Source organism: Stegodyphus dumicola, chromosome 6, assembly GCF_044657685.1.
Source record: "Stegodyphus dumicola isolate Sdum_Otavi_A_Nest chromosome 6, ASM4465768v1".
Taxonomy (NCBI): Eukaryota; Metazoa; Arthropoda; class Arachnida; order Araneae; family Eresidae; genus Stegodyphus; species Stegodyphus dumicola.
The window spans coordinates 230776437-230791222 of NC_140773.1; the positions used below are offsets into that span (position 1 = coordinate 230776437).

General features: G+C 32.6%; 1 protein-coding gene across 3 annotated transcripts in view; it reads right to left on the minus strand.

Moving 5' to 3' along the window:
• The window catches only part of LOC118187095 (focadhesin), a 112528-nt gene that overhangs the window by 6657 nt on the left and 91085 nt on the right, over window positions 1-14786 (minus strand). For all 3 annotated transcript variants that reach the window (XR_004757887.2, XM_035357289.2, XM_035357288.2), the window contains exons 30-31: window positions 13009-13158; window positions 2461-2768 (exon numbers count right to left, since the gene is read on the minus strand). Coding sequence is in view for 2 of the 3 variants with exons in the window: in XM_035357289.2 (XP_035213180.2) it covers window positions 2461-2768; window positions 13009-13158 (458 nt within the window). In the remaining variant the exon portion in view is untranslated. The remainder of the gene's footprint in view (window positions 1-2460; window positions 2769-13008; window positions 13159-14786) is intronic.

Below are 14786 nucleotides of genomic sequence, written 5' to 3' on the forward strand. Positions count from 1 at the left end.
CTTATGCAGAAACCTGCGTATCTTGGGCAATGGTACAAGTGTTGGTACCATTGCCCAAGATACACAGATTTGTGTGGTCATTGTGGTTGTTTGGATATTATGTATCCCCATGAACTGGTGACAGTTAAAAGCAGGCACACATTGATTTTTACATGAAAATGCTTGAGGGATTTCACCGAAGGCTGTGAAATGATATCATGAAGATAAACATTTCAGTGTCTCATCCGCTGCATATTAAATTATAGTTAGCATATGAATATTTCCAGACGAATCGGGGCCGACCAGCAGTTGAGTAGTAAAATTGTTTAACACTTGGTAGCTCCGACCTGGATATTCGATTCCAGGTAAACGGGTTGACTGTATGGATGTTTTTGTGGTGTTTTCTGTGCAACATGTATACGAGCCAGTCTCTCTAAGAAAATCCTCCACACATCCCTCTTCTTTGGCGGATAGCTCTCCTTTGCCATAACCAACTAAACCAAATCAGATGAATCTGCATCAATAAAAATCAACTGAGGTGCAGTGGTGGAAAAAATAATGGTTTTCAAGTTCTTTAATTAGGTAGGTTATGTTTAACAGTAATGCCAGAAAGTCATCACACCATCACTCTCAAATGATATACAGTACAAAGTCCGTAATCCGGACGCCCATTATCCGGAATGATCTATAATCTGGACCTCAATGCCACAAACTTTACGCATGCGTGTAAAGAATGTGCATACATTACACACGCGCGTAATGTATGCTTTATGCATGAGCGCGTTGAAAGAAATGTTTAATAAAGTAAACAAATAAATATTAAGCTTTTTTTTTGTAAAATTTGATACCCTTTAGATCATAATTGCTCTTTATTTCATAAATTATGGTTTCATATTTTTAATTGTATAATTTCTGCATGCTATCTTACCAGATTTAAATTGATGATCTATAATCCGGAAAAAACCCCTAATCTGGAATCGCCGAAGTCCCGAGTCTGGATTACAGACTTTGTATTGTACATATGTTTTCTTACTGGTCGCTGTGTGAAAGATTTGGGAATAGTAATCAAAAAATCAAATCATTGTCCATTATGAGATCACCTCAAATAAAAGTACAACATGGATAATGGAACTTTACCACACCTTCACTTAGTTTACAGTCTAGATCTTACTTCTTATTAAAGAAGGAACATAGGCCTTTATAAAATGCCAAAGCAACCCTTAAACGTTCATGAAAATTTAGTACATGAGTTCATTAAAGTGGTCATGCCAAAACAGCTGGATATGTGTGTACTACGAGAAAGCTGTGTGGTCTCCCAGTTTGTGTAAAATAAGAACATTGTAAAATGTAATATTAAAAGTAAAAACCATAATTTCAAATGATAAAATAGTACTTATAAATGTGAAAATTAGAATAGAATAAAATTTTAAGATTTATGATTATTTGTAATAATTAATGGGTATATAAAATTTTTATAATTGTGATATTGTGTGTAAAAATTTCTGGAAATCCTTAGCTGAAATATCAAAATTGTGATGTGAATGTTCCAGAAACAAGAACTTTTTACAGATTGGACTCAAATCTTAATAGGACTCTAAAAATGTGCAATTATTTTACAAGAACATAGCACTTAAAATTATTTAATTCTTCAAAAGTAATTTTACTATGTTTTGTATTTTCCAAATTATCTCTTTCATATTTTGTTGCTCTAATGCTTTTTCTCTCAAAAAGGCTTCTCTATCGCTCCACTTTCTTCTTTTTGAAGGAGGGAATGTGTAAAATAAAAAGTATGAATGCAAACTTCTAATTTGAATTGGCTATAACATCTTTGATTTTTTATTTAACTTGGGGACTTCATCTCTCTATCTTATAAGTGGCACTATAAGTCTAAATCGAGTCATTGAAATTAATCATGCGATCCTACATAGCGCTTGATACAGATAACACTTGCCCAAACAAATAATTGTAAACCAAAATGTTTTCCACTCAGAATTGAAACGCTTTTACTCCCTCCCTTCTTCCTCTGAATTGCTACATCCTTTTTTTTCAATTATGCTTTCCTCCTGGCAAGACATTCCATAGAATCTTTAATTTAGTATATATTACAGCTGTAGAAATATAAATACATATCCTTTTTGATGATGAAATTATATAACTTAAATTCAGTTTGGCGACTATTACAGAAAATTAATATAATTCTAAATAATAAACAGTAACTTTCCCAATTTATATCTAAAAAAAGGACCTTATAAATAAATTTATACCCCCAAAAATTGCTCTATATTATATAATAGCTAATATGACTTGTACTGTACATATGTGCAGGTGCGAATATGAGCAAGGTGCAGAATTGACATATTTACTATATATTACTCATTACAAAATATAAATAATATATTTACATGCAGAAATCTGTAGCAAAAATGTGAAAGAGTAAAAATGTATACAGATATTTCTGTTATTTTAAAATAATACACTTACTCAGGAGAAGCATGCTTTCCTTCTTCAATACATGGTCTGAGACACGTAAGCTGCACTTTGCCACATTTCACTAAATTGCACCAAATCATTGTCAAAACTGAAATATCACTCACATTTTCAGAAACTGATATTACAGTATCCATGCCATCTTTAGGCAAGAGAAGAAGTCCCTGTGTAATCCATGACAGATGCTCTATAACCTTGGCATAGTCATTTCTAAAATATTTAAAAACAGAAATAAATGCATCTTGCACAATGCTCAGTGACCTTTGCTTATATCCTTTTTCCTCTAGAGCTGTCAGAATATTCTGGAAAAAAAAATGATTTTAAAATAATTTATGATATAATAAAGCATTTATGACCTTAAGGAAATCAAAATTTACAAAAAAAAAAAAAAAAAAAAAAAAAAAAAGAGGTAGCTCAACATTTATTTGTTTTCTTCACTAAACATTTCTTTCAATATAAGCTGTTCAAGTTGCTTCATCTTTTGTGCTAATACTTTCTCTTTAATTTTAAAGACAGAAGTAAATTTCTCATTCAGTCATTAAATTCAATTGACCTAGTCCTTGTCGTGTCGAACATTCCTGCTAAACCGTCAATTGATATAGTTTCATTCTCAACAACCTCTCTGTCACTAATGGCAGTAATATTTTCAGGCTTTAGAACTGTACTACAGATTTCAACAGCCATTAGTTGTTTGATGATTTGGACAAATCTTCTGTTATATCACCTTCATTTGCATTTGTTTATGATACCTGAAAATCTTACAATTCAGAGCTAACATCATAAAGCTTAGCTAGAATCTGCTATACACTGTTGTGATATATCATGAGGTTAGTGACTGAAGGCATGTTGTTTCGTTAAATTTTGTTTTGCTTCTATTGCACGCTGATGAAGTTTAGCCTGAATTGTATTACTGCAGTTATTTATCAAACTCACAAGTATTTCCTGTGCCTGTTTAAAGCTTATCTGAGTCCTGAATAAATAAATTCCCATATATGCTTAAGGTTATAGAGGGCCTGTGTTAGATATTTTGGAGCAAGGTGCAATCTCTGCAGGTCCTAAATTCTGCTGCCAAGCACCTCCCTAAATTCTAAAAATATTTCTGTCTCTAAACTTTGCATCCCAGTTCCTTCCCTTGATTTTTGTTACTTGGTGTTTTATTAAATACCAAAAATTTTGCCTCCCCTAAATTCTGCAACCCAGTGCAGCCATACGAGCTCTGGCACTCATCCTGCAATCATTGCTAAGCATAATGCCAGCATAAAAGGTTACCATGCTCTTTGGTAATTGTTAATGGTTTTTAAAATAATGTGTGAGTCTTTAATGTGCTGCCTGAATCATTTTTGAAGCTGTCATGTGTTATTAGTTATGCAGTGGTAAAAGCAAAAAATAATTTTGCTAGCTTGGAATCAGGGTTGTAAAGTATTCAGTAGGTGTAAAATCAACGTTCTAATGTAACGTGTTTTGGTCCAAGATGCATGTCAAGCAAAAAGACGGCTCTGGTGCCAAATTATTGATTACACAGATTTATGCTAAAAATTAATAATTTCTTCAATATGGTGGTATTTTATTTAATTATGAAGTGAAATTAAGAATCAGAACTCTCCTTGTTTTATTGTGAAAAAATACTAAACTAGGGGTAAAGTACACAATAAAAATTTAAAAAAATAATAATAAAAAAAGAGTTTTTGGCAGTTTGAAGGTCTGGACTTTTGCTCATTCTGGATATAGGACATCTGCATTTTGTACTCTGTATTATAAAAAGTTGACAGTAAAGTAATATCATATATGAATGACTGATGGAAAACAGTGGTAGCAGAAAATAATGTCCTAATGAGATAATTGCAATCACCACCAAAAAGAATTTGCCATCTTGAAGCCAAATACTCAATACTTTTCATAAATGAAGGATTTTGGATGCAAAAAAAGTTTATGAATCTGTTTTGACTTAATTAATATTTTAGAATGAACTCTATCATAGACCATTTGAAACAAATGATAATCTATCATAACACTCACTGAATATAGAGTAGTGGGGGCAAAACATCCTGAAATATTTTTACATGTGATACGATTCCTTATGAAGCCAAAATTAACAAATGACCAATAAATATACATAGACTCCAACCTTCAGCAAACCTTGTCAGTAGTCAACGCGCGAACGACATTTTTACAACTTTGAAAATGTGCGCGTAGCGTATGTTGTAATTAACCATTCATTAATTTTAAATTAATAATTAATTGTAATCAATTTTATTACATTTAAAATCCATATACATATAAAACTGAATAATTAAAAATATACCTTGTAAATTATATGCACATTTAATTAGAAATTTTCTTTTAACTCCTCAAGCATTCACTAATAAAAAGTACTTCAAATCACTACTAATCATAGAAAAAATCAGAAGCTATAAATCATATCTTTATTCTGGATATGATTTCTACAGGGAAATAAAATTTAAATAACCAAGAATGATACATATAAGTATTAAACAAAATACGCATAATTTATGAATGCAAAGATTTATATGTAGCATGCTTAGCAAGCTTAAGTTCTGATTTTGAGAATGTTTTTTTATAACACAGTTCTTCATTTGCCTGCATATTTATTTTTTCAATCAAAACTGCTTCAAGAGTTTTAAGACCTAAATTTGGTCGAAATTCCGTCTGATTTTTTTTAACAATAGAAAAAATTCTTTCGCAAGCTGCATTTGAATGAGGTATTATTAAGACAGCAAGCATTACAGAAGGCAATACTTTGTATTTAATACACCCATTCATATTTTTTAATTTGGCAATTTCTCCCCATGCTATATCAATACGCAAATCTACAATTTCTTTCAAATCATCTACTTGATACATGGAAAATTCAATTTCTACTTGATTAAGACATTTTTCATCAATAATGGATGGAAAAGTATTCATCAAGTAAAGAACAGATGAAAATGAGACTTCAGTTCTCAAGTTGATGTCAGCAACTTCAGCATGTTTTAGAAATGGATCACTCAGTGGAAATTTATCAATTATATATGAACATGCAGTTACAAAAAAAGCTCGCACAGAATTGAAAAATGATTTCACTTCACTTTCATTCAACTTGGCATTTTTTAAATATAGTCTTGTTTCCGCACCAATCACTAAATTTTCATTTTCTTTTTGTTTACTATACTTCTGAAATGGAATAGACGTTAGAGTAACGTCTTCATTTTCTTTAGAAATTACTGATGGTTTTACGAATCTAACAAATAAATTCATTAAAAGTTCAAAAAGTTCTCTTCTCAATTTATGTATATAAGGAGCTTGTTGTTGCAAATTAATATTTACTGTTATAAACAAAGGCAAAGTATTTTTCAAAAATAACAAGTACAATTTGGTGGTTGGTGACTGTAAAATTTTTTTAATGTTTTGCAATCTCTTTCCTTCATTCTCACAGTTATCTGGTTTATCTCCAAAAAAATTTATCACAGCATCCCACTGTTCCAAAATCCTTGTTATAGATTCTAAAAGAGACAACCATCTCGTACTGCAATATTTCAAAATTTTATGAGATTTTGCATTCTGTCCCAAAATTTGTTGAGCAACTTTGAAGCTATGCTTCCGTTTCGAACTTTTCTCCAAGTAAAAATATATATCTATTATCAACATTTCAATTTCTGAGCCAATTAATTTTTCAGTAGCTTTTTTTGCAGCTATATGCAAGAGGTGGCACGGACAACCTCGGGTGATTATACTTGGTTGATGCATTTTGATAAATGATGCTACACCTTTAAACTTTCCAATCATATTACTAGCATTATCTGAAGAAAATGATAAGCAATTTTTCCATTCTAAATCTTTGTTTTTAATGTTTTCATTTATACAATTAAAAATACCTTCTCCTGTATTATTCGTGCATTCTAAAATAGAAATCAATGAAGTAATTATCACTCCCTTTTCTTTACTGTAGTATGTTATAACCAATGGGTACAGTTTGTTATCATTACTTCCATCAGTACTTAGAGAAAATGATGTACTGCACACTGATTTTATAATATCAGCAACAGTATTTTCTGCAAGCGTTTTCACAATAGCAGCAGTTTTGGTATGACCGCAGCTAAATTTTTTTGCTATGGCAGAATCCGGAAACATTGCTTTGAAAAGCTCTTTGGAATGATCCGAAACAGAAAGCGGTAGATTATGTTCAATTAAAAAACGAACAAAATAGCATTCGGCTTTTATAGGATCTGTTTCATCATCTTTTATTAAGAAATTTGTTATTTCTTTAGATTTTACAGTGCCAAGTTCTATATGCTTTTGAGAAAACGCATGCCGTTTACAGTCATCTTTTCCACCATGAGCAACTGAGAAGTCTTTGTTGCATACACTGCAGTGTGCGTGATTCACAGAAATTTCGGACGCTTTAATGCATGGAAATTCTGAAGAATATGAATCTTTAAACTTCTGCTTTGATAATTTTGGCTTCTTCGTTCGAGGCAGCATTATGATTAAAAATCTTTCACCTGATTCACAGTTCACAAGACACACGCTAAGCTCTCGCCGTAAACTACACAATGCAGCCGAATGAGCCTAAACACGCATCAGCGAGGAACCTGGGAGACAGACAATTGGGTGGAACTATTGATAAGTTGTTAACGGTTGGAGTTACTGATCTACGATTGGCTAATTCTTCAAAACTAGGAACGCACTCAACACGTGATATATGATAACACGAGTATTCAGCCAATCATCGGATGAATTAGTTGGTTCCGTTTTGCGTACTGGTTCTCCTGCTCTTGTTTCTGTAAAATCCGTAGTTTTTTCCATACTTTTCGTAGCTCGTAGTTTTTCATGAATTTCCGTAGAAACTACGGAGAATACGTAGTAGTTGGAGTCTATGAATATATATCCAGAACTGAAGAAATAGAGAAAAATGTACTAAATTTATTTTCTACTCAAATGAAATTTAAAGATTAGAACTCACAGCTAAGTAAGTGGTTTATTTATTACAAAAGCTACCTCAAGTGGTACTTGCTTGCTTGAATTCATGTTACATGCAAATAACCTTTTCACATGCTGATATAACTGGGCAAATTTTGAATTTTAAAGCAAGTTTTTAAAATTTTTTGCAATGCTTGGTAACTTTAACTGGTAGTATTCATAAATAAGTAAGTTATTTTGATTTTATTACCCTTAATCAGTGATAATGTTAATATGCACCATAATGGTTAGCCGGCTAATACACTACCATTCATCAGATGTGTCAATAAATTTTTACTTAACAAAGTTTTTACACAAGTCCTTGTGCATGCTATTGTGAAGACTTTATTTTGTTAATACTCCTATGCATGCTGAGAACAGTTATATTTTAAAGAATAAATGCATTTATTTCTGGTGTATTTATCTAAAAACTCCTTAAATCAAAAAAGAGGCAATGGACCGAAAGTGGACTGCATTGCTTTATTATGGCAAACAGACTAAAGGGATACAATGGGAAATGATACACTAAAGGCTTTCTACAAGAAAGTGGTCTATTTTTATGCTGTACATGAAGAAAACAGCGGGGACTTTATATAGCTAGCCCATTCAGCTGCCAGAGATGTATAAAGGAAATATATTTGAACCAAAGAAAGGCAGAACCTCAGAAGATTTCACTACAGAAGACCAGCCACAAAAATGAGGCATTCATTAAAGATGGCATTTTACATGTGCAACTCAACTAAATATCTCGGTATAATATTTGATAACCATTTAAGTTTCTCAAAGCATAAGCAATATATCAAGAACAAAGCAAATACCACTTATTTTAATTTTGCTGCTTAAAGAAGAAAAACTCAATCTGAACTTGAATGCTTAAGACAGTGCACTAGCTCTAAGTTCCCCTCCGATAGGTTCAAGAATTCTGACTCTTTCAAATTTAAGATTTCAATTCTTTTCAAATTTAAGTGGCTAAGATCGCTACACACTCCCCCCCAGCATTTCTGATGCAATAAGAGGAGAAGATCGATTTGTGGGCATGGTTGCAAGCCCAGTGCATTGATGTGATTGAATGCAGCATTGATGGGCGATGGCTGCAGTTCCAGTGTGTGGGTGTGTTCAGTTGGATCCATTGATGCATTATGGAGCATGGTTGAAAAGCCCATTCTGTTGGCATTTGTGTCGCCATTAGGTTGAAGCAGAGGGCGTTTTCCTGGACGCCAATGTAGAGATCACATGGTGCAAGTGACCTCGGTGGCTTTGGGTATGTAGATGCTTTCTCACGTTACCATCTGTTAGTACCAAAGGAAAGACCAGCAGCACATGAGTTTCACATGCCCTTGAAAATGATAAAACCTTGGGATTTGATCATGGGCCTATTTAATGCAAGAATTCTCTACCACTAATGCAAAAGAGTTCACTGGGTTCAAGAATTCTGACTCTTTCAAATTCATGAGCATTGAGTAGCTCTTGAGATTGCTACAAGTCCTTAAATGATCATGATTTATCCAAATTTTACTTACGCAATCCCTGTCTAAGCTACAGAATGCAGAGCTCAAGTACAATAACAGGCATTAAAAATATTTTCTTAGAAACTTAATTACAATTGCTTAGTACATCAGAAATGATCAGGCTCATAAAGATTTCAAACAAAACTAAGCTCTGGTTGAAATTTTATTCTATCTTATCTATTTCAAAATTCTTTATTGAAGCTAAAAAAAAAAAAAAAAAAATCCACAATTAAATCCACAAGTAATTTTATCTATTCTATCTGAAATTTTATTTTCCAAATGACTCAAATTTATATCTCATAAAACTAACTGGTGGTAACATGACTTGCGCTTTCCACTATAATTGTTCACCACTTCAGTTGGAGACTATAAACTTAATGTATCACAAACTCGAAATTTACTCTTGAGATTTACAATGCCTTGAATAGGGCATATAATACCCTACTAAGTATTCATCACTGTCATTGAGGATTACAGTGTAAACCTTACTCTGAAATTCCATTGCCAATAAGTATGTGTTATAGTAATGCCAGTAAACTGGTAAAGTCGTTTTCAGTAATCCACAAAAATATAGCCTAAAAATGTTACCAATAGAATCAATATTATTTCATTGGCAATTTGGTAAATTATATATATCAATATGATCTATATAAATTGTTTTAACTTCATTGTCATTGTGATAATAAAACTCTCATCAATTTGAAATTTGATGTAACTTTTACTGTCACTGAGCTTGCATGTCTTTCTGACACAATATTAGCATTGTGGCCAATAAAACATAATACTGAAATACTTTGCTGTTTGATCAGGGCTACTACAGCTAATCTGAGCAGCAGAATTAGGAATAAAAGAGTTTGAACTGGGTGGCAAAAAGCCTGCCATGTAATATGATGAAGAAGAGATCAAAGCATTTACGTTGAGAATGCTTTAAAGCACTGTACAAAAGAAAGATGAATTACTTTGCTTGATATAATGCTACCTTTTTGATCATGATTGGAATGACAATCATGAAATTATTAATAAATTCAGTAAAACTATAGTTATGATAAAGTTGTGGAAATAAGTCAATGCATATATAAAAGCAAAACAGACACTACAGAATTCTGAAAAACAAACTGAGACACCAATTCTAAAAATTTTCCAGGCCTAATTCTATCAATACCTTTGGGTATATTATCAATGAAAACCTATTATCCTAAACAATCCTTCTGTTCTTAATAAAGACCATTGTAGCCTATGAGAAACCAACTATTAAAAAAAATAAATAAATAAACAAATTTTCAAAAAAGACCTGGAGTAATTTCAGCAGGAAAAGAGGAGTGGAAAATATTTAAATAACATATATTCTGAATGACTACCAAATCAACAAAAATAGTGGCTAAGAGAGCTCTTTCAACAGTTGACTTATTTTGCACAAAAATTAAACTTTCAGTTAGGAGGTTACAGTTTGGAGAAATTATGTTTCTTATATGCCTAACTTTCAGAAAGAATTTATACATAATTAAAAAAAAAAAAAAAAAAAATATCAACACTCACTATGTCTAGTTTCACGAAATGCATAGAACTAAAAGTACTAATTATGTAAATATTCAGAGTCAAACGTATAAGCATAAATGAGCGTGTCTGTGATTGTGAAGGGGATATAAGCATACGGGAGTTTTCATAGATTTGTGTGCTCATACTCCTTCACAATATCTGCTGTGCTTCTGAAAAGAGTTGGGTAAATTTTATAAAATAATAAGTAAAATGTGCAGCCATGAGCGTATGGAAAATGAAGTGAGATGGAGAAGTGTCGGCAGATTGGAGGCGAGCAATCACAAGTGCAATTGTCTACAGAGCTCAGTGTAACACCCTGTATCATCTGCAATTTGTAGAAACAGTTTCAGGACACTGGATTCATATCAAGAAGACCTGGAAAAAGTTTTCTAAGATCCACAATGACAAATGAGGATCGTTATTTGGCACTTTCAGTATGGCAACTCAGGGCAGGTATAGCTTCACAGCTCTACATGAGCTGTATGCTGCCACTGGAACCTGAGTTTCATGGTATACAGTTGTTCAAAAGCCTCATGAGATAAAGCTGTATACCAGAAGACCCACCGTTTGAGTTCCAATCACTGTTGAAAACAAGAGAGCATGTTCAACATGGTGCAGACAATACAAGCCTTGGACCAGATTTTTGTGGAGCACAGCAATTTTTACCCATGAGTCAAGATTCTGGTTGGACACTAATTCTTCTTAGGGTACTGTGCCTTCAAATAGCCTAAAACATGATACAATCTCTCCCTCATCAGGGAAAAAGATCATTATGATGGCGGAGGTGTAGTAGTTTGCACAGGCAATTATATTGGATGGCTGCTCACCCCTACAACCAATTTGATGAAAGCTTCCTGAATACTGTGAGCTCACATAGGAGATCTTAGAGCCCAGAGTTTGACTTTTGAGGGGCATTGTTGGTCCTAGGTTTCTGTTAATGGATGACAATGTTCATACACATAGAGCTCAGGTGGTCAATGATTGCCTGGAAAGTAAGGATATTTGCCACATGGACTGGCCAGCCACATCTCCTAACCTTAACGTTATACAGCACATCTGGGACACTCTTGTGAGGGCATTTTCATCTTACCATTGACTTCTGAAAAATGTCCTAAAGTTGAAAACTGCCTTGTTGCAGGAGTGGGACTGACTGCTACAGAACACCTCAACTGCCTCCTGTCCATTACACAGTTCAACCTTTCTAGCTGTGAGAGGAAACAATACCCCATATTAGACTCATTTTCAGTTAGATATTACCGAAAATGAGTATCACAACATGGATTTAGGACATTCCTGCAGTATGAGCTTTACTGATAATCATGATATCTAAAATGAATTTTGAATGTAATATCTCTTTCTCTGTTGTAAATGTATACTCATACCAAATTTCATTAAAATTTGTCCATTAGTTTTTCAGAAATTTGACATAATGTGCTAATTCTCTTAATTCTGCATATGAGTGTATCTAATTACATATATAAGCAAAGAATTTTCTCAATGTTTTTAACCCTCTGAGCGGCACAGGATTTTAAATCCGTCATGAAGACCGGTATTTAAACAGCATTTATTAAATGAGTTTGTATATTTATTTTAGCCCATATTTTCATAAACTTACATTCTTTAAGATGATATTGACATTATTAAAGAAAGTAAGAAAGCAAAATATCTTAAATTATAAGCCAATATATGACAAGAAGCAAAACTTCTGATGACTGGATAAAGCTGGTCATAAAAGCTCAGAGGGTTAAGGTAAAGACTTACGTATGCATATATGAATAATTTGCCAACATATAACAAATTACTAAAATTTTTTCATCCATATTTTATATTTTATGTTAAAACTATTATTTATTTTCATAGATCTTCTGTAGTGGTTTTGAATGAAATGCCTATTTTTGTATTTATTTACTATTTATTACCTGGCTTTAATAGGTAATTTTACTAAAATTACTGGTAAAGCTGGTAAATTTACAACCCCTAGCCTTGAGTACAGTATCTATTTGTTCATCAAAGCTCGATGGAGAGATGAATAGGTTCAAAGTTACGAGGTTAAGGTCGGCTAATTTAGTTTGAAAGCTCAATCCATGATGATAAACTACAAAAATTGAAGTGGAAAAACTGAAAACTTCTGGCAAGAAATTCTTACAGGCTTTTAAAATTGTACAACCATATTTAGGTGTATGTGTGTTGCTTTTAAATGTTTACTGTTCCTTCCTTTTAGTTCACACACTTTTCACATTTGGAGGGGGGAATTGAATTTATATTTAGGTAGCACTGATGTTACTTATAATGCTCATAATGAATGGACATTTTCTCAACATATTAATAAAGTTACATTATTTAAATTCTGAGTTAAAAGAAATATCCCAAATGATTCTAAATTAAATACTATATTTACTGTAATTAGATTTTAATTCTTTTGCTAAAAATAAGTCACTGGATTATGACAAAGTACAAGTACAATGTATCCAATTATTAAGTAGATAGTTACTAATAATAGTTAAATTACAGATAAACATGCTGATATTAACATTCACTTTACCTGAAGAGTAATTAATCCCCATTTTTTAAAACCATTTTCCTCTTTTATTGTAGATGAAATAACAAACTGTAAAAATATTTCAAGTTTTGGACTAGGTAACACAAGGCCCAAACCAGGAAGATTCTTTAGTAACAGAAGAAAACAGCTTTCCTGTATAAGAAAAGATATTGATATGTTAAATATGAACTGGCTATAATGATAAATGAATCATAAATGATATTAGGAGATATTCTTGTAAGGTTAAAAAACAAGAAATTAACTATATTATTCATGGAAATTAACTAAATGTTCTACATTATTCAAAAATTCATTTGCGTCTAGTGCTGTGTCAGCAACAGAATAAAGTGGCAGTAACGATCTGAGCCTGATTTGAGCTTAAGCCTTTAGTTGATAGATTACAGACTTAAGGTGAACAATAGCATGTTTTACACATTGGTAACAATTCAGAACAGCCCCTTTCAATATCAGAAAAATAATGCCTTAGCACAGCAAAATTAATTGCATCATAGTTTGTGTGTGCGATTATGGCAAAGCCTCGAGGGCTATCTGCCAAGGGAAGGGATGCCTTTGTGGAGGACTTTCTAAGGGAAATTGGCTCGTATATATTTTACACATGGGAAAAACCACGAAAACGCCCATGCAGCCAGCCCGTTCGCGGGATTTGAAACTCGGACCGAACTATCAGAGTTCAGTGACTTTACCGCTCGGCCGCTGGTGGGCACATCATAATTTGAAGCAGGGTTGGCCTTACAGTACTTAGTGCTCTGAGTGAATAACATTTTGGAGACCTCTCTTGAAATTGAAAAATCATGATAAAACATTTCACAAAATATCTTTTTTGGAGTTCTTATAACAGTCTAGATTAAGGGTTCTCAACAGGCAAGAATTCCTTCTAAGGAAGAATTTCATAGTTTCAGGGAGGGGGAAATGCAGTCAAGCTTTTATTCAGCTGTTAAGTACTGTACAATGCCATGAAGATATTTGGATTTGTTAAGTTAGAATACAGCGCCACCTATTGGATAAGTAGAGAAACTGGCACTTGGCCATCTGGATTCGGCCAAGCAACATGCCAGAGCATGTATTAGATCTGAATAGTTAATTACTGTAAATAAATTAGTTAGTTCTTTTGCTAAAAAAAAAAAAAAAAAAAAACATGTACTGTGATTCTAAACTAATAAGTGGACTGTATAGCAAAAGAACTAACTAATTTATTTACAGTAATTAACTATTCAGATCTAATACATGCTCTGGCATGTTGCTTGGTCGAATCCAGATGGCCAAGTGCCAGTTTCTCTACTTATCCAATAGGTGGCGCTGTATTCTAACTTAACATGCCACCGCCCGTTGAAATTACAAATTTCAACATGTAAATTACAAACATACTATTTAACATTCTAAGAATAACTAATTCTACAATACAATATAAAAGCTAATAGATAATTTCATCATGAATATAATATAAAATAATATAATCATTTTGAGAACATTAACATTCACTATGCTACAATCGAACTTATTCTTTAACAGTTCCATTTTTATGTAAATCACAATTTTCAATAAGAACATAATGTAAGCTAAGCATTATTATCCTGGATAGGTAATAAACAAATTTTACTAATACATCGAATATACACACCATTTGATGTTTTCACTTTAACAACTTTGGCCTTATTATCTTTATCAGGTAAAACTTCTAGAATTCTAGCTAAAGACCATTTAAATGGAGGAAGATTATCTTCCTTTAACACAACTAACATACCTGCCTTTAAATTTTCTTT